Source organism: Physeter macrocephalus, chromosome 2, assembly GCF_002837175.3.
Source record: "Physeter macrocephalus isolate SW-GA chromosome 2, ASM283717v5, whole genome shotgun sequence".
NCBI lineage: Eukaryota > Metazoa > Chordata > Mammalia > Artiodactyla > Physeteridae > Physeter > Physeter macrocephalus.
The window spans coordinates 45,420,236-45,440,895 of NC_041215.1; the positions used below are offsets into that span (position 1 = coordinate 45,420,236).

Sequence of the window (20,660 nt, forward strand, 5' to 3'; positions counted from 1 at the left end):
CTGCTTTGCTTTACTACTCATTTCTTCTAAAACGCCCCTGTAGGGGTTAAAGTCTCAGGGGCAAAGTCCTGTACAAATAGTCACTTAGTAACAAGCTTTGCAAACCCAGCCTCTCCAGCATGTTAAATTCAAAGCAGGACTTTTGTGTGTGTGTTGTTTTTTGTTTTTTTTTTTTTTATAGAAACTGGTGCGGGTGAAGAGAGAAAGAAGGAACTGGGAAGAGAAGGAAGGAAAGACGGAAGTTAGACCTCCCTTCCCTCCTTGTCTTTCTCAGAAAACCAAACATGGCATCTTGCATGAAGAGCTTGTTTTCTGACCACAGCAGATATAATGAATCTTTCCGGAGGTTTCTCGACAATTCCACGGAGCATCAGTGCATGCAACAATTCATGGACGAGAAGCTGCCGGGCATAATAGCAAGGTAACCAAAAAAAAAAAAAGGCCGTTTTTGTCCCAGGGACAAGCCTCGGTCTCGTTCTGTGCAGTGATAGATGGGTCAAGGCCATCCCGGGAGGCTGGGCGCAGGGAGACGAACGAGGTACTGACAGCCGCCCCGATCGACCCTCCGCGCCGCCCTGTGCCCCTTCTCCTGCTGCGTTTCAGTTAGACGCTCGCTTGAAACGTTCAAAGGCTCTGATTTGTGCTGGATTTCCAGCTGCTCGGGAGATAAGCATTAACCATCTGAAGGCACAAATCCACGTTCCTTTGGGAAAAGATAAGATCCCAATCTTTGAGCTCAGATTTTTCAGCCCTCCTCCAAATTTTACCTTCCAAAAAAAAAAAAAAAAAAAATCCCCAACGGAGTCTAGTATTTTTGCATTAGAATCAAATAATTACCAAATACTATTTATCCCTGAGGATTCAGTGGGTGCTTCTCAATTCTCTTAATACCCATTTAAATTCATTTTCCTTATCCATTATTATAGTTACCACTCTCCAAAAAAAATAATAATTGTCTTTTACTTTCAAGTTAATATTAGCAATGTGGCCCTAAAAAAGCATTTTCCCATTATCAGTGAAACTCACTAGTGCCTATCCTTCTCACAGACTCTTTTTTTTTTTTTTTTTTTTTGGTGATTAATGTGTTCAATTTGTGCCAGAGCTGATAAGCATTATGAGAGTAACAGATTTCACATGGCAATGATAATCAAATCACCTATCTGGGGGTGGATTGCTGGAACTTACTCTGCACTTCAGGAAATAATGATGGAAAACTGGGAAAATTGGCTGGGGATCCAATTTGCAACTGGAAAGGAAAGTTTCCTATCAGCAAAGGAAACTGATATTTTTATCTTTTGCTGGATTTTTCTATTGTAGGCCTGTAATTCTTTCACAAGGACAGTTAACTCCACCTGACCAGAGAAGGCATTGTTGGATGTATATGGAATTTTATTTCCCTTTCTATCTTCTATTTTTCATGGTTCAGTTTTTAAATATTTTTTTAATTGAGTATCATATATTAATAAGTAATAAGTAATAGGATAACAATGCAAAAATCAAAGCAGACAGCAAATACAATTTCTTATCTAGGAACTAACTATAGTTTACTTCTTTGAGTCTTTTTGTTCATTTCTAAAATTAAAGGTAATGAGTTAATTTCTGAGTTCTTTTGCAATACTAAGCATCTGTGTTCATGTCTGTGGCTTATGCAGATCCTTGGTTTACTTCAGCCATCCGTTTGGTTTGAAGACATACTATGGATGCTGAGAGTAACAACAACAAAAATAGTGGTTCCTTGCCTTACCTACTTCCATTCCTGATTCGGGCTCTCCGGAGACAACCACTTTCAACACTCTGAAATCATTTAGTTTTTGCTTATGGAATTTTCTTTCCTAATTCTAAATAACATGTTATTCTCTTTCTTAATTTTGATGTATTAAAGTAGTTAAATAAACATGCACATCCCTCTCCCCATCATGTCAATACAACATGTATATATAGTGGATATATATAATATATACGTGTATGTATATATATATGAATATTATACATATATGTCTAAATTTTGGTTAATTTGTTTATATCATATCATTTTGCCTGTGTAAATATTTTTCATAATTGAACAATGCATTTATACTATCATTACTGCTATCCTTATATTTCCTTTCATGTACAGCCTTTCGTTTTTCCTAGAGTTAACTATTGTCTTGATTTTAGTTTATTTACTTAGCTTCCTATGTACCTATCACTACTTATACCCCAAGCAGAAGTAATAATCTCCTCTCAATATATTCCAACAGATCAAGTAACCTGCTGATTTTTCCTCATGGGAACATCTTTTCTGGAATTCTCTGTTCTTTTTTTCCAGTCTGGGTTGATTTACTTTTGGCCTGCTATATGAGTATTGATGAGGAATTTATTTCATCTTCTAGAAATTCCCTCCTCTCTCCAGTACTGAATTTCCGGCTTCTGGATCTCATGCTGTTTTTTTCTTGGTTTCTTTAGTCTTTTTTTTTTTTTTTTTTTCTTCCCTGCTAATCCTTTAAGAGCTTTCTAAGAAACAGTGCACGGGAGGTAAATTTTTTGAGACTTTGTGTGTTTAAAAATGCTTTCACTCCTTGCTCATCTTTGTTAGATAGTTAGATAGTTTGGGTATAAAACTCTACAGTGAAAATGATTTTATATCAGAAATTTAAAGATATTTTTCCATGGTCTTGTAGTTACTGTTGAGAAATCTAATGCCATTCAAATTCTTCATCTTTGGTTTGTGACCTTTTTGTTGTTTTTTGTTTTTTAGGATCTTCTCATATCTAGTATTCTGAAATTTTAAGATGATGAGTTATGGTGTGGGTCTTTCTCACCCGTTTTTGTGAGTAGTCCCTGGGCCATTTCAATTAAGATTCAGATCCTTCAGTTTAGGGAAGCTTTGGTATTATTTAATCATTCCTGCCCTCTGTTTTTTTTTTTTTTTCTTTCTTTCTTTCTGGAACTTCTATTCATCAAACAGAAGACTTTCTCAGTTGATTCTCTAATTTTCTTATATTTCCAGTTTTCACAATTTTATCTTTCAGCCCTCTATTGTTTGCTATTGTATTTTTAATTTCCAAGAATGTTCCTTTTTTATAGCATCCTGTTCATCTTTCATAGATATAATACTTTTATCTATTATAAAATTTTCCTCTGCTCTCTGTATGTTTCTTCTGAATTCTCCTTTTCTGTTTCTTTTGGTCTCTCTCATGTTAGGGGAGCTCCCCAACTACTGATGAGTCTTGGTTGTCCATCCAATCAAATAATGAGGCACTAAAAATTAGTTCAGGTCCTCTTTGTGTACGTACAGGAACAGTCTGTTGAGCAGTTGGCTCACTGTAGTAATTCGATGTAGATTTTGCACTTCATGGGAGATTCTCAGATGCCAATATAGATAAGTTTATTTAGTGAAATGGATTATTTTTTTCACAGAGGAATTATTCAATCCCCTATCTGGAGGTGGTAAGCAGGGTGAGGATGGTTATAGCATACAGCTGTAAATAGTAAAGTTTGTTGTTGTCACATATAATGCACTTAGATCCTTGCCCCGAAAATAGCAAGTTTTCAATAATTCTTAGTTATGAAATAGGATGATAATAGTATCTAACTCATAGAGGAGTTGTAAGAATTCAAAGAGTTAATTCACTACAGATGACCAACAGGCACATAAAAAGATGCCCAACATTGCTAATTCTTAGAGAAATGCAAATCAAAACTACAATGAGGTACCACTTCACACTGGTCAGAATGACCATCATTAAAAAGTCTACAAATAAATGCTGGAGAAGGTGTGGAGAAAAGGGAACCCTCCTACTCTGTTGGTGGGAATGTAAGTTGGTGCAGCCACTATGGAAAACAATATGGAGGTTCCTCAGAACACTAAAAATAGAATTACCATATGATCCAGCAGTCCCACTCCTGGGCATATATTCAGGCAAAACTATAATTCAAAAATATACCTGCACCCCTATGTTCATAGCAGCACTATTCACAATAGCCAAGACATGGAAACAACCTAAATGTCCATCAACAAATGAATGGATAAAGAAGATGTGGTACATATACACAATGGAATACTACTCAGCCATGCCATTTGTGGGACTTCCCCGGTGGTGCAGTGGTTAAGAATCTGCCTGCCAATGCAGGGGACATGGGTTTGATCCCTGGTCCAGAAGATCCCACAAGCCGCAGAGCAACTACGCCTGTGCGCCACAACTACTGAGCCTGTGCTCTAGAGCCCACAAGCCACAACTGCTGAAGCCTGCACACTCTAGGGCCCACGTGCCGCAACTACTGAGCCCGCGTGCTGCAGCTACTGAAGCCTGCGCTCCTAGAGCCCATGCTCAGCAACAAGAGAAGCCACTGCAGTGAGAAGCTGTGCACTGCAACAAAGAGTAATTAGAGAAAACCTGCATGCAGCAATAGAGACCCAATGCAGCCAAAAAAAAAAAAAGAGAAAAAAAAAAAGAAATAACGCCATCTGCAGCAACATGGATGCAACTAGAGATTATCACACTAAGTGAAATAAATCAGAAAGAGAAAGACAAATGCCATATGATATCACTTATATGTGGAATCTACAATGTGACACAAATGAACCTACCTAGGAAACAGAAACAGAATCACGGACACAGAGAACAGACTAGTGGTTGCCAAGGAGGAGGGGGTTGGGGGAGGGATGGAGTGGGAGGTTGGGTTAGCAGATGTGAGTTGTTGTTTTTTTTTTATAAATTTACTTATTTATCTATTTATTGATTTTTGGCTGCCGTGGGTCTTCGTTGCTGCGTGCAGGCTTTCTCTAGTTGAGGCGAGCAGGGGCTACTCTTCATTGCGGTGCACAGGCTTCTCATCGCGGTGGTCTCTCCCGCTGTGGAGCACAGGCTCTAGGTACGCAGGCTCAGCAGTTGTGGCAGGCGGGCTCAGTACCTGTGGCTCGTGGGCTCTAGAGTGCAGGCTCAGTAGTTGTGGCACACGGGCCCAGCCACTCGGCCGCACGTGGGATCCTCCCGGACCAGGGATCAAACCTGTGTCCTCTGCATCGGCAGGCGGACCCCCAACCAATGCGCCACCAGGGAAGTCCCAGATGTGAGCTTTTATATACAGAGTGAATAAACAACAAGGTCCTACTGTATAGTACAGAGAACTATGTTCAATATCCTACGATAAACCATAATGGAAAAGAATATAAAAAAATAATGTCTATATATGTATAACTGAGTCACTTTGCTGTACAGCAGTGATTAACACATTGTAAATCAACTATACTTCGATAAAAAATTTTTTTTAAAAAAGAGTAAAGTCATATAAATCACTTAGCTGTGCCTGGAATAATAATAATAAGTTGAGTGCTTGTCATGTGCAGACACATTTCTAAAAGATTCACATCAGTTATACCATTTAATCCTCACAACTCCTCCATAAGGCAGATACTATAATTATAACCCTATAAGGTAGGTGGTATTATTATCCTATTTCTGAGAATCAACAATAAAGGCACAGAGAAGTTAAATAACTTGCCCAAGGTTACATATTAGTAGGATTTCCACCTAGGTGCTCTGGTCTGTAACCTCACTATGCTAGCTAATGATAGAAGCATTTTTAAGAATTAACCAAGAGCACAGACAGGGATGGGTGTATTAGGACTCATGATTATGAATTGGAAGGTAATTAGAACTGAGGAAGGCAACTCATTCATAGGTGTCCTTGACTCTGTGTTTCCCAGTGTCCTTAAGAACTCTGCTTCAATCTGTCTTCTTCCTATTACTCTGGGCAGGCTCTTCACTTTAGCCAAAAACTAGGCTTGTTTACCATCCTGAAGCACAAACAAACAAGCACCATTCTTTCAGTTCACATTTCCTCTCTAGCAGTCTCCCTTTTTCGTTCTCTTTCATCCTGTTTCAAAGATCTCTAGATCGTCTTCTTCTTTATTGAGTTCACTTTTAATCCTACTGCCATCTGACTCCTGCCCTCAACCACCTTTTAAAGCTGCTATTATCAAAGATATTCATATTGCCAAATTCAATGGACAGTTGTCCTTTTTTTATGTTTTAGTAGTACAGTCTGCCATGTACAATGGCCTTTTCCTTCTCTAATTCTCTTATCATCTCTGAGCTTTACTGCTTTCCTCTCTGTCTTCTTTGTGTGTTCCCCATTATCCCATGACTTTTTTTTTTTTGCGGTACGCGGGCCTCTCACTGTTGTGGCCTCTCCCGTTGCGGAGCACAGGCTCCGGACGCGCAGGCTCAGCGGCCATGGCTCACGGGCCCAGCCGCTCCGCGGCATGTGGGATCCTCCCGGACCGGGGCGCGAACCCGCGTCCCCTGCATCAGCAGGTGGACTCTCAACCACTGCGCCACCAGGGAAGCCCTCTCCCATGACTTTTAAAAGTTGGTATCTTGTCATTGTCCCACCGCTCTTCTCTTTGCAATACCCTTGGGTGATAGAATCTATTCTCCTAGTTTCGACCATTACTATATGATAATTCTCCGGAATACATCATCAATCCTGATCTCTCTCCTACCCAGCTTCAATCTTGCATATCCAAATGTCTGCTGAATTCAGATTTATCAAAAACCAAAAAAAACCACAAAACACAAAAAACTGACAAAACATAGACTTGCCATAAAATCATATTGTTCAGCTTCCTTTTCGATACCACGCTTCACCTAGTCATCCAAATTCGCAACGTAGCAGTCATCGTGTACCTCGTCCTTTTTCTGACCCCTTATTATTATTTTTTTTTACATCAGTTTAAAGAAAGTCATACTGTTGCATCCCAGTCCATCAATTCCACTCTATTTCAGTATAGAGCCATAATACTGGGCTTTATTGTCTCACATTTCAACTTGAGAGCAAAGTGGTCTTTTCATTTTTATGTATCAGTGCTTAGGATAGGCACATAATAAATGTTTAATAAACATCTGTTTATTGAAAGGAAGTTAGCAAGAAGAAGGAAAGAAGGCAAATATCAGAGATAGTATGAATCACCTTAGCCTTTCTCCCATCTACAATGAATGGCTCATTATATTACCAGACCCAAAGGCCCACTTTTTCTGTTTTTGTTCTCCAATCTTCAAACAAATGCTATTTCCTACCTCTGAGATGTTTATAGTGCTGTTTCTAAAAGTCTCCCAGTTCAAGATTGGTAATAAGTGGAACCTTCACTTCTAAAGATTTCTGAAGACAGCAGTATAACCACTGAAATGATCGAGGCCTTTCTTGTTGGCCTAGTTTTTGTTCACTGTAATTTTAGTCTGTTCTCTTCAACTAGACTTGATAATCAGATTTTACAAACCACCTGGCACATTTTTCTTAAACTACGTAATTTTTTTTTTCAGGATTGGAGACACAAAATCTGAAATTAAGATTCTAAGCATTGGTGGAGGTACAGGTATGAATAACACATTTTAAAATTTGTATTTCGCTCCAAACATCATGCTGTCTGACAGCAATATTGTTCATTCTTTAGGAAAGCCATTTTCCTTTGCTTTTGGCAGAGATTAGTTTATTTAAACTAGTAAGAGACATACCACTTCAACTAAGATTAATGTCCGCATAGATTTATAGGGTTTAGGACATCAGCATTCATTATTATCTGTGATATGGATACATGTGGCTTTCTTATTTTTTTTATATAAATGGAAAAAATATAGGATAACTTTGAGGATAACTTTGATCCAAAATGATTTAACTGTTCACAGAAAAGGGAAATTTCATAAGACATTCCTTAAGTTTGTGCCACTTAAAGCAAGGTCCACAGACTGGTTAATGGTTTGCAAACGATTACTCGTGCATGAGAAGATAAGTGTGCACTGGAATGTAAATCAATGCACAGCTCCTTTCATTGAGAAAGCATTGCTGTGGGGAAAAATATGCTTAATGACATAGTTAATTTACACTCTTGTGACCCCACTCTTTTTGAGTTGCACTGGCCTAAACCATTCCCTTCCTCTGGCTCAGTTCTAAAGCTGCCCTCTAAGAATTCAGCACACTCCCCAACTCCCTTTCGTAAGCAGTTCATGTTCTCATTACTTAGAGCCAGTGCTTTTATCCTAGGGGAGATGGGAAGTCTGGAAAGACAGGTTAATGTGGGTGTAGTTTCTGACTCAGCCACTAATGAACTGTGTGAACTTGGCTAAAACATAAGCTTCAGTTTGCTCATCAGTAAAATGAGAACAGTGAATTATGTCTCATAGGTTTGTAGTGAGGTTTATAAAGTGCTTCTATAAGGTGGAGGTAGGTCCTTTCTGCAAAAATAAAACAAGAAAATTCATCTCCAGACTTTGCCTCATATCAAACTCCTGAGTAGTGTTTGCTTTACTTTTAAGTTGCTAGTCACCTGGAGGTCCGAGTTAACATAATAATAATATATATAGTATATATCATATATAATATATATGATATATTAATACCATAATAATATAATATAGTCATATATTATTTATAATATATTATATATCCATATATAATAATATATAGTCATATATAATATTTAAACATATTATTCATGTTTATATCATTATTGTTTTCATTTGAAATAACCACGGAGTGATGGTTAGTATAGGTTACAACTTGGTAACAAGTGGACACTACATTACCGCTTGTTACATAGTGCCAAATGGTAATCTCTTGAGTCTTCTAAGTGTAAGTGTTCTAATCCTACATGAATGAGTTGAATTGTGCCCATCTTAACACAAAGATAACCAAGAGCCCTCTAATGGAATAGGATAGCTAGTTTTTGATGTCATCATTTGCTCATTTTTCATAAAATACCCTGTAATATAATGTAATAAGGACTGACTCTTAAAATAATTTTACGTTATTATCATCTTTCACCAAGAAAACAGAAACCAACAAGGACAGGTAATGAAAGATACTGTCATGAATGATCTAATACAGTGTGTTTAAGCTAAAATACTCTATTATTGCTTGTGATATTTTATGTCCTAAGGTTTATAAGAGTGATGAATTGCCCAAAGAGTGTCCTATTAATTCATTTAACCAAGACAGTCATTTCCAGTGTGTTTTGCAAATGAATTTCAGGCAACCACAGGCAATGAGACTATCATTTGATAGTGTCACTTGTGCTTGGACAAGAAAAGTAATTAAAAACAATCTCTACCGTGGCCAAGTTAATTGACCTTTTAATATAAAGTTAATTGAATTTCTAATGTAAATTTATCAAGATGCTTATAAGCTATCTAGAGAAAGGAACATTTGCCCCACACAGTGATTCCTTACATAAAGGTGCACATAGGGGCTAATATAGAGAACTTTACCAAACAGAGGGAGCAGCACTTGGTGTTCTTCTGACTGAGCCCTAACATTGTAATAATAACAAGCTCTGCCTTGGGGAGAATATGGGTGCCCTTTAAGCTCATTCTTCATAAGAAACTGATCAGAAACATAAGAACTGCAAGAGAAATTCATGCTGTAAATACTTAGTCTTCACTGCTCAAGTAAGTTAAATGAAATCAAAAGCAAGGCACTTAAAACCCCTAGGTTTAGAGGTCCTTGGCATGAAAGAGTAGTGTTTTGGGGGAAAGGACACCTCACTCAGTTAGTCTGAGTGCTTATATACCAACTGGGAGATGCTTATCTAATAATCTGTCATTGCCTAACTGCAAGGACTGCGTGCACAGAAGAAAAATATATTATTATATAGTGAGGAACGTCCTGTACTTGCCTTAGAGAAATGGGTTCGCCGCATGTTTCACAATCTACAGTGTGCTTGAGACTTTTGCATTATCCTGTGGCTTAGGTATCCTTCCATATCAGTGTCTGAACTCCAGTCCCTGGCAAATGAGGCCATTGACCCCATCTCACACCTTGTGCTCAGCTCCCATAATGCATCTTACAGGGTTCTACTCTGGTCTTAGCTTATGGGCCTCTCCGGTTTCACTTCCTAGATGTTTTCTTTCGGATGTCCATATACCTACAGATCCTATTCTGCATATCTTTGGTGCAAATACTCTCTCTGTATTTGTAATGGTGATACCATTCTCACCATCATGATGAAAAAAACACACCAAAAGCAAACAAACTAAAAACTTCCCTAAATCAAATTGCTGCATTTATATCACTTAATGTTCATATTCTTTGGGGGCCTGTTTGATTTTCTTCTCAGAAGCATGAGCAGGGGCTGCTATGTACCCTATCTGTCTTCTGTCTCTTCTATAGAGGTTGGTATTTGGGTGGAGAGGGATTTCATAATTTAAGAGAGAATGTAAGGTTTTAGAAAAAGGTACTTGGCAATTCAGATCAGAAGCCAAGCAATTATTAGGGCTCTGAGCAGTTCAAAAAAAAAGGAAATTGATGGAAAACTTTTCCATGTCTTCTGTAAGTAATCTACTACATCAGTGAAATACAATTGATAAGCAGCATTGTTATTCATAGATTATATATTTAATGTTAGGAGAATGTTTGAAATAAATATTATGTGTATCCACAAAAGAAAGAGAGGAAATCAGGAAAAAAACAAATCATGTACAGAAATATAGACCATATAGTTTTTACAAAGGCCAAATAGAGAAGTGTAAAGCTGTATGTGTATGTGCATAAGTTTGTATGCTTTCATGAAATAAAGTGAGCAACGGGAATGCTTTATTCGAGGTCTCAGAGTATTCATATCATGCTTATTTCAACAATTTTTTTTTTTTTTTTTTGGCTGCACGGCTTGCAGGATCTTAGTTCCCTGACCAGGGATCGAACCCAGGCCCTCGGCAGTAAAAGCACTGGACCACCAGGGAATTCCCAATTGTTTTTAGCTATTGAGAGCAACTGCACTGTATTCTAAGTCTCATAGAACATGCTTTTTTGGTCCATCTTCAACACTGATGCTTCCTAAAATTAAACCACCCAATGGAGCTTCTTCATTATTCAACTTTTAATGAGTGTTGTCTTTATGTTTGATGGTACATGAAAAGAAACCCATACTCTTTTTGGTAAGGGAGAATGTTGTTAATTTACAGTGCACATTTATACATGGAAAAAGGTTCCAGAAGGCAGTAATGGGCAACGTTTTCTCCTTGCTCTGGGCTTTGCTTCAAGGAGAATCATTTTATCTGCTGCGTTGTTCAGTTCTTATGTTCAAATGCCGGAAAATTTTATAAGGTTTAGACAGGACTCAAATAATCTCATTTTATCCAGCTCTCTACTTTTATTTTTATTAACCTATTATGTACCAACTCAGATGTCATAACATATAATAGTGTATATATTTATGGATAAATTTTTAATCCACTAAAGCAATTCACATATGAAACACAGGTGGTATAAACCCTTTTATAACATTTTTTGGAAAATAATTATGCTGACATATGTTGAGTTAGGTTGTTTTCTTATTCTGTAACATATAGACACCAACATTACTACAGAGATTAAAAAATAGAAGAGAATTTAGAGACCATCAATACCCTCATTCTACAAACAAAAAGCCTGAGAACCATCAAGGCAGAATAAAACCCAGGTCTTTTGATTGTAGTCCAGTCCAACAAACTGTACTAAACAAATATAAAAGTTAATTATCGACTTGGCAAAAGAGAGATTCGGTATTTAGTAATGACCAGCTATTTGAAAATCTAATTTTATCAGATTATTAATCTTGTTTCCTTTCATAAATGACATGTTAAAGGTGACCCTGAAGTTTAAACTAGGTGGATAGAAGTAGAAAAATGTAATTAAGGCAAGAACTGGAAGAGCCAGTGTATCCAGTTTAGAAGCAGGAGCTGGTAGGAAGCAAAGGTTAGTGTTTCCAATGGTCTAGAGTAAGCCAACAGTCTATATCAGCAACTAAGGAATGACTGGGGAAATATAGGGAATTGGGGGATTTTTTTTTGCCCAGAAAAAAAGAATTTGAATGTGCTTATTGCCATCTGCAGATATTTCCTATTGAGCAAACCACAGAATATTTGCCCCTAAAGGGCCAGTGGTTAAAAGAGAGAGATTTCTTTGTTCGGTATTAGAATTTACTAATGATCAAACCTGTTCAGAAATGAAAGCACATATTTTGGGATATAAAGAGCAGTCACTCTAGGAGTACTAGCTTAGGCTGGAAAAACACTTTGCACATATGCTATGGAAAGGAATCAGGCACTGATTTCTTGGGTGTTTGGGACATTAAAGGTGCTTTCAGTCCAGAAAATCTATGATCTTATGAGTAACCTTCTAGAAAGAGGTAGGCATTTCTTCAGAGTGGTGTGGCTAACACCATGTTTGGTTATATTGAAGAAGTAGAGTTTAAATAGGCCTTCTAGACATGCAGACGATTTTTGTCTGGATTCTAATTGCTTTATAACTTGACATGAGTAAGAACGGTTTTACTTATGTGCAGCATGCTAGCACTTATTCCACAACCGGAAGGATATGGACTCTAGTCAATTATTCATCTGTAGGATTTAGGACTGTCTACTTCAGATAATTTGGGGCCTCAGATATAAAGTATTGTTAAAGGCATTCAAAATTATGTTATTTTGAAAAAAACTATTCTACATATATAAATTTACCAAACTAGTTTACCTCATTGTATTGTATTTAAAACTTTCAGTGAACATGAAAGTACTGTTAAAGACAGATACAGTACAGAATGGAGAGACGTGAACATAATGCTACAATACTGGAGCCACCGTCATTAAAACGAAAATAAACAAGATTGTTTTGGCTGATTCAATAAGGCCTGAAACAGGAAAATGGGGATAATGAGCAGAGTGAAGACAAAACTATCATTATCTGCAGATTAAATGACTGTATACTTAGAAAAGCAAATAAACTCAGTTGTATAGCCTTAAAATTAATAAGAATGCAGTAATGGCCTGATAAAGGTAAAATAGAAAGAAAGCAATATGGTAGATCCACAGTTCTTTTTTTGTCAACATCTGAGTGTTTTTCATTTACAGTTTTGATTATTTTACAATGTACTAGAAAGTCTGCGGCATGTGGTTATGTGTAATTTTGCTGAAGGACAAGTTTGTATCTTCCCAGTTCTTGTGCCAGTTTGGGACACAGTCTCTTATTCGGTGAATATGCTTCTACTTGACACACACTATTGAAGACAACTTTGCGATTTAATACACACAGTCACGTAACCCTGGTGTAGGGTGTCTGCTGTCATCTTCATTTTATACATGGTGAACCTAATCATATATGCCACAAGGGGATTGGGGGTCCTAGAGATTGGGGTCACTTCCCAGGGTCCTCTGAGGCTTTGTCTCTATTAACAATAACAAACTGATAGAAATGGTTAAAAAAAAAATACTTGATTGCTGAGCTACTAATATATTCAGTACAAAATATAAGAAACCTATTTGAAGAAAAGTTCAAATTTTTACTGAGAACAATTTGAGAAGATTTAAAAAGCAAATATGCAATAGTGAAGAGGTTACAGTGACATAAAAGCTTTCATGTACAAAAGGTAAGAGTCTGAAATGAAACGAAGTTTTCCTGAAAGTAGCATAGCAGTATACATCAAGAACAGTTCTGATATTCATCTATCACACAAAGGCCCTTGTGATGCTCGTTGTTAAAATACTGACATACTTGGTAAATAGCCAATCCCTGATATCCCAACACAGCCCCTGCTGCTGCTTCAGCCTCTCCTCATAGATTCTGTACATCCTCCCCACCCACCTTGTACCTCAGCCCCCCACCTCTAAGGGTTCCAACAATTGGACTGGTCTTGCCTACCCAGAGGGCCTCTGAGAATGTTCTTTAGTTCTTTAGCCTGCATCCTTTCACAGCAGCTAGCGTCTGACACCTGTTTTTTGGTTTTGTTTTATATCATCAAAGATCAAGGATCTCATTCTAATCATTAATTCTGGTTCGTGGAATTAATCTGCAAAAAGATTTTTGCACAAAAATTCATGGTTCATTGTCAGATGCCTCAGAATAGCAAAAAAACTTAAAAACTAAGTATAACTATACATATAAAACTATATATAAAAATGTATTTCTATGTATAAATACATATTCATATATATTTCCACAGATAAATGCATTTATATATTTTTAGGTATATACTTTTATTTATATTATATATAAAAGGTTAATAATGAAATTGATTATTCCACATATCCATTTTTGAGAATACGAATAGCACTTACAAATAAATTTTGATATATTCATGGTTTAACTCTCAAGTGGGAAAGTCAAAATAATTCATATATATAATAATCTCTCCTGGGTAAACTAAAGAAAATTATTTGCTCAAAGGGGAAAAAAACAACTTAGGAGAAAATAAACCAAAACATTAACCTTTGTTTTCTCCAGTAGTGAGATATTTATTTTATTTTTACTTTACACTTCTATGTCTTGAGTTTTCTATAGTATTAATTTTACAGCCAGGGACAGGAAAAATAAACCCAATTTAAATTATAATTTTACAGTTGATGAGAGATGATGGTAAAGAATAGACTCACTGACTTCTGACAGTTCCTTCAGCTGTTTGGCTGATGCCCAAAGCACTGTTCTGACACACATTTTCATGACAATTTTCCTTTGGCTATTTCTGACTCAGCAGTAATAGTATTGCACCCATAAGAATACTTTAAGAACAATCTCGCTTGTGTTGTAGCTTAGCAGAGCTTTTCTTCAGAGTCCATCTGTTCTCCCATGGCTGCTGCAAGGACATGGTGGCCATGGTGATGAGAGTGAGGGTGATGTGATCAAGAGGATGGTGGTTGTCGGCTCTCTGGTCCTTCAGGTCCTTGATGTTTTCTGTTGATTATTTCTTGCTTTTTTTTCTACAAGGGCAACAGGCTCTCAGACTCTACACATACTAGGGCTGAAAATTTTCCTCGGCAACATTTGTGTTTTAACCACTATTAATGTGGCGGGCCAATGGTGTAAGGGTCAAATGAGAGATCGTGAAGGTTAAGAGCGCGTAAGAACACACATGCACGCTGATATTGATGAAATCACACCAACTACGTGATTATCTTGGACTACCTTTGCCAGCTCAAGTAGTTTCATCTTATAAATCCTGTCTTTGGGCATGAAGAAGGTAGAAGAAAGTTGGTACTTTATTAAGGGTAATTCAATATAACTTATAAACATCATAATATGGTAGGTATAGAATTTACCTCTGTATGTATGTGCTGAAGTAGCAAATATCTTTATGTTTAAAATGTATAAATTGAAAGGTAAGGCAAAACGCAGTCTTTTTTGAGTTGTTTATGAAATATCTCTACACTTCAGTGTTCAGCACCCTTTGGGACATTTTCTCTATGTTTGTGTTTCATAGAACATTTTGGTAGCATGGCTTTTCTTCTGAAGTTGCAAAGCAATCTGGGCCAACAGCCAGAAGACACACGAGAGTAAATGGCAATGCCCTTTTGGCTAAGAATTTATATTTATAATCCCCTTCCTGAGACTCTCCAGCTATTTTAATATTCTACTCTTGTCTTTCCATACTGACAGAACTGCCTCCATACTGAGGCTCCCAGGGGGGAAAAGAGACAGAGACAGAGAGAGAGAGAGAGTAAGAAAAGAGAAGGGATCTCGTCAAGAATCTTTTATCTTTTACACTGCAGCTCAGAATCAGATTGTCCTTGTTCTGGTTGCAAACCCATAGCTGAAATTATTTTTCATCACTAAGCAGAGAGTTATCTGGGCAATTTTTCTCCCTATAAACAATTTTTTTGTGCCTGATACTCTAGTAGACGGAAAAAGGAAGATCATAATCTTAATGCAACTGTAATAGAATAAAATTTTTCCTGCTGATTATCTAAAGAATTCACATATATTTTGACATTAGAAATGAAGGAAGAATAGACGGAAATCAAATGGCTGGAGATAACTTGACCAGTCTTCAATCCTCCATTTTCTTGGCATGGAGGATGTTCTTATTTGGGGCAGACCCAGGGTTCTCAAGCTGGGCTTTGTGTTTCATTGAATGTAGCTCAGTCAGAAAGACAAGCCATCACGAATACATGATGAGTGCTCTTTCACAGTGTCATTTTATTATGGAGCTGCCCATTTAGAAAGGCAAATCTTCATTCCTTCTTTTCCAGTCTCCTTCAGCCTTCTCTTAAATGTCACCTTTTCCTGGAGGCTTACATGACCACCCAACTGAAAACCACAGAGCTTCCCCTCATGGCTTCCCCTCGCTATTTTTTGCCTTGGTTTTCTCCATGGGACTTATCATCATCCATAACGGTCGGATGTTTTTGTCTATTTTATTCATTGCTGTATCTCCAGTGATTAGAACCTAGCATTTAGTAGGTGCTTAAAAATATTTTTGAATTAATGTATAATAACTTCAGTTTATTGAATTATTACTATATATCATGAACTGTGGTAAATTATCTCCATATAATGCCTTTAACATTCAGAGTGACCCTGCAGAGTAGACCATATTATCCCTAATTTACAGATATGCAATTTAAAGGGCAGAGATATTAACAAGTTTGCATAAGATATTTCTAGTGAATACTAAATTTGAGTTCAATTTTCTCTATAGCCTCTAACTTTTCCTTTTCATATTCTTTTTTTCCTTTTTAATCAAATGACCTCGGATTTCAAGCAAAAAGGCAACATTCCTCTGCTATCTCATGAAATATATCCTTGAAGTTCAGAGAGTGGAGAAAAGTTGTCTGGAAGATAATATCCCCACCTTTTCCCTGTTTTTGAACTTTTTAAGTTCCACTGTCAGGTTTCAATTATATGTCACTCTTCAAATATAGGTATGATGCATTTAAAATATGGCCCATATGAAAGCAAGATATTATAACCAAAAAAATATCTGACTGTGAAATTAAGTAAAACACTCAACTTAGGTCAGAAAGGAGACATGGGAAGTCATACTATAGTTGTAGCTGATTTGAGGTACGGAGTAGTACAAAGGAAAGAGATTTGCAAGGAAGGAGATTTTAAAAATTAGTTTTCATTTAACTTCCCAAATCAAAAAGTCAGGATAGAAAATAACAGGAGTGAACAGAACAGAAAAAAAACCCAAAACACCCACAACCCAGCCTAACAGAAAAAAAACACAAAAAAACAAAACGAAAAAACAACCCACAACCCAGCCTAATAGAAAATAATTTTGATTCATGCTGACGCATGTTTGGATTTTCCTAACTTTGCTCAAGTTCCACATATTGATCAACTGAGAAAATCAGTTACATCATCATAAAATGCCCAGACTCCAAAATCATTAATTTGCTTTGCTAGTCACAAAAGGGGCTGTGGGAGGGAAGGAAAGAAAAGAAAAAAAAAAGAAGGATGGTATATTGGAAAGAGTTTGCTTAATCCCTATAATTTTTCCATTTGTCACAGGAAACTTTGCAGATTTTGTTCCAAAGCTTTAGGGGGAAACATGTAATAATAAGGCTTTAGTTAACTCAAACAACTGCTAGCCTAAAGGCTTAGGATGTCATCAATAAGTAGTCTACAATTGCCAGAATTATGATCAAGCAATGCCTAACAAGAGATCATATATGAAAGGAGACTGACTATAAAATAAATAAGTACTGCCTTATTCCTCTTACATGTTGTTTTCTGGACCTGAAAGTTAAGGTTTCCAGAAGGCTCTGCGATGCACAATAAAAGCAGCAGACTGCTGGCTTCCACGTTTCTTTTGTTTACCCCTGAATTTGTGGAGAATTTCTGAATTATTTGATTCATTTCTAGTTTACTTTCTCCCATTCTTTTGGCTTATTAGTTTGGCTTGGGTGCTCTTTAAAAGCCTTTATAGGGCACTTAATGTCTGATACTGGAACACATTCATAATGTTATGGCTCCTATTCAGAAGGATTCAGCCGAGAAAGAACGATTGATCTTCTTTCTTTCTCTTTTGTTTTTCATTGTCTGAATCTCTTTACTGCTGGCTCATGGTACTATAGGGTCTGATAACTCCTCACATGCTTTTCAGTGATTAATGATCAACCTGCTCAGTTGCTTAATCTAGCATTTTAGAGTCCTTGATACTTTTTAACAAACTCATTGGAATCAAGCCTTTGCTAGTGAATAAAATAAGTGAATTAAAGCAATAATTCAGATCAGAGAGCACAAGGTTTTATCTGTGTTGCCAACTCCAGTCAAATAACTGGCAGCTTCTGTCTGAAGGATTCTGATGCTACTGCTAGTCTCTGTGAGAAAGACTCCCAAGGTAGCTAGTGATGTGTGGAAGAGCTCATGCCTAAGAGTCAGTCAGATGAAGTGAGGCAGTGAGGGGAGAGTCTTCCTGGCAGAGGAGACAGCACAGGCCAAATGTATGGAAGAGTCATGATGTCGATGGCGGGGTGAGGGGGAGAGCAAAGCGCAGAAATACAAGAAATTCAGGGTTCCTAGAGACAAGAGTTTCAAAATATGAAGTTGTGAGAGATTGAGAATAAGAAAGCAGGCAAGGTGGTCTGTGCTCAGTTGAGGAGTTTGGACTTAATCCAGTTGATTAGTCATTAGAAGGTTTTAACCTCAGAAATATTGGGCTTGCTTATTAGCTCAGGGTTTTAAATGGTTGTTGTAGTGATGGCTTTGAGGGAGACAAAGTTCAGCAGAGACAGGCTGAATTTGTAGGTTATTATTTTATTATTCCAAGAGATAGGTAATTTGGGCCTAAACAAGGACACTGCTAGTATGGATGGAAAAAGAGAAAGTAAAGAAACATTTAGCAGGAAAACTTACAGGTGGCCAGGGAGGGAAGATGAAGAAAAGAGCAAAACTTGGATGTCTGGATGGAAAGTAAACAGTATAGGTGATGTATCAAGAAAATATTTTTAACTAAATTTATTTAGAACTGAATGCTAAATGTTTAGACTGTAATACTACAGAACATCTGAACTACCTCTCCACTGACTCTTCTGGGAGAAAGAGGGTCATATAAATAATTTTTATAAATGCATTTCTCTTATTTCTGAGTGATACAAGAATGCAAACTACATATGGTATGAGATCAAGGAATATATTGTCTTATGGGAGATCTCTCTCTCTCTCTCTCTCTCTCTCTCTCTCTCTATATATATATATATATATATATATATATATATAATAACCTCACAATAAGAAATAATAGAGTCTGTTATAAATAACAAACATAACACAGAAAATAAGTGCCTTACGAGCATGGTGACATTGTTTATTGTCAAACCCAGGATGCTTTTAAGAGTGAGAGTGGGAGGGAGTAAAAGGAGTAAAATTATTACAGTTTTTTGAAATACTTATTTATTGAACAAATTGTTTTTATTATATCGGTCAATTTATAAAATAGTTCTTTTATGTCATCAAAAAGTTTACAAATAACAAATGTTGGCAAGGATGTGGAGAAAAGGGAACCCTAGTACACTGTTGACAGGAATGTAAATTGGTGCAGCCGCTATGGAAAACAGTATGGAGATTCTTCAAAAAACTAAACCTAGAACTATCAAATGATCCAGAAATTCCACTCCTAGGTACATAGCCAAAGAAAACAAAAACACTAATTCGAAAAGATACATGCACCCCAAAGTTCACAGCAGTATTATTTACAATAGCCAAGATATGGAAGCAACCTAAGTGTTCATCAACAGTTGAATGGATAAATAAGATGTGATACATATATCACCATGGAGTATTACTCAGCCATAAAAAAAGAATGAACTTCTGCCATTTGCAACAACATGGATGGACCTAGAGGGTATTTGTGCTAAGTGAAATAAGTCAGACAGAGAGAGACAAATACTTGGTTATCACCTATACGTGCAATCTAAAAAATAAAATGAAAGAATGAATATAACAAAACAGAAACAGACTCAAAGAGAACAAACTAGTGGTTACCAGTGGGGAGAGGAAAGGGGGGAGGAGCAAGATAGGCATAGGGGATTAAGAAGTACAAACTACTATGTATGAAGTAAATAAGCTATATTGTACAACAGCACAGGGAATATAGCCAATATTTTATAATAACTACATATGAAGTATAATCTATAAAAATTTTGAATCATTCTGTTGTACACCTGAAAACTAATATAATATTGCAAATCAACTATATCTCAATACAAAAAACTTTAAAATATAGTTATTTTTTTAAAAGTATTTTCAAAAATAAAATTGCAGTGATAATATTTTGTTAAAAATTAAAGAAACTTGGGAAACAAAACCAGATGGGACATTAGCACCAGGAGCAAGTGCAACTGTCCCTGGCAAACAAGAAGTGTGGTTACCTGACTTACGAAGTCAGAACTGCATTTTATGTGCTACCCCCTGAGGAAATAATTTCACTATCTCCTCTTGTTGTTCATTCATTTCTGCTAGGGACCCAGCAGTGAATGCACAGACGGTTCGTGTCCACACGTGGGCTCACGCTCTATAGAGGTTGTTACATGAACCTATGGGTTCCGAGTCTCCATTGCAATTCTAGCATTGTGTCCTCTGTCATTGCCATAGGAGGCGGGACTGGGTGGTTCTATGGTAGAACATTCTGCAGGTTGGGAAAGGGACAAGATTGGTATGAGCCCTGGGGATGTGCTAGATACATTCTTCCATTTGGGTAGATCCCACTATCTGAATTTTAAAATGTTGGATTTGGGAGCCTCCAAATTAATGATTTTTTTAATCTAAAATATATGGCTAGGCGCCTAGCACAGGGAGATCGGCTCGGTGCTTTGTGACCACCTAGAGGGGTGGGAGGGAGGGAGACGCAAGAGCAAAGAGATATGGGGATATATGTATATGAATAACTGATTCACTTTGATATAAAGCAGAAACTAACACACCATTGTAAAGCA

General features: G+C 37.0%; 1 protein-coding gene across 1 annotated transcript in view; it reads left to right on the forward strand.

The window, feature by feature from the left end:
* Positions 1 to 229: 229 nt before the first annotated feature.
* HNMT (histamine N-methyltransferase) overlaps positions 230 to 20,660 on the forward strand; it is a 36,680-nt gene continuing 16,249 nt past the window's right edge. Inside the window, exons 1-2 of the mRNA XM_007117757.4 lie at positions 230 to 421; positions 7,305 to 7,357. Coding sequence (XP_007117819.2) covers positions 285 to 421; positions 7,305 to 7,357 — 190 coding nt within the window. The 5' untranslated portion in view covers positions 230 to 284. The remainder of the gene's footprint in view (positions 422 to 7,304; positions 7,358 to 20,660) is intronic.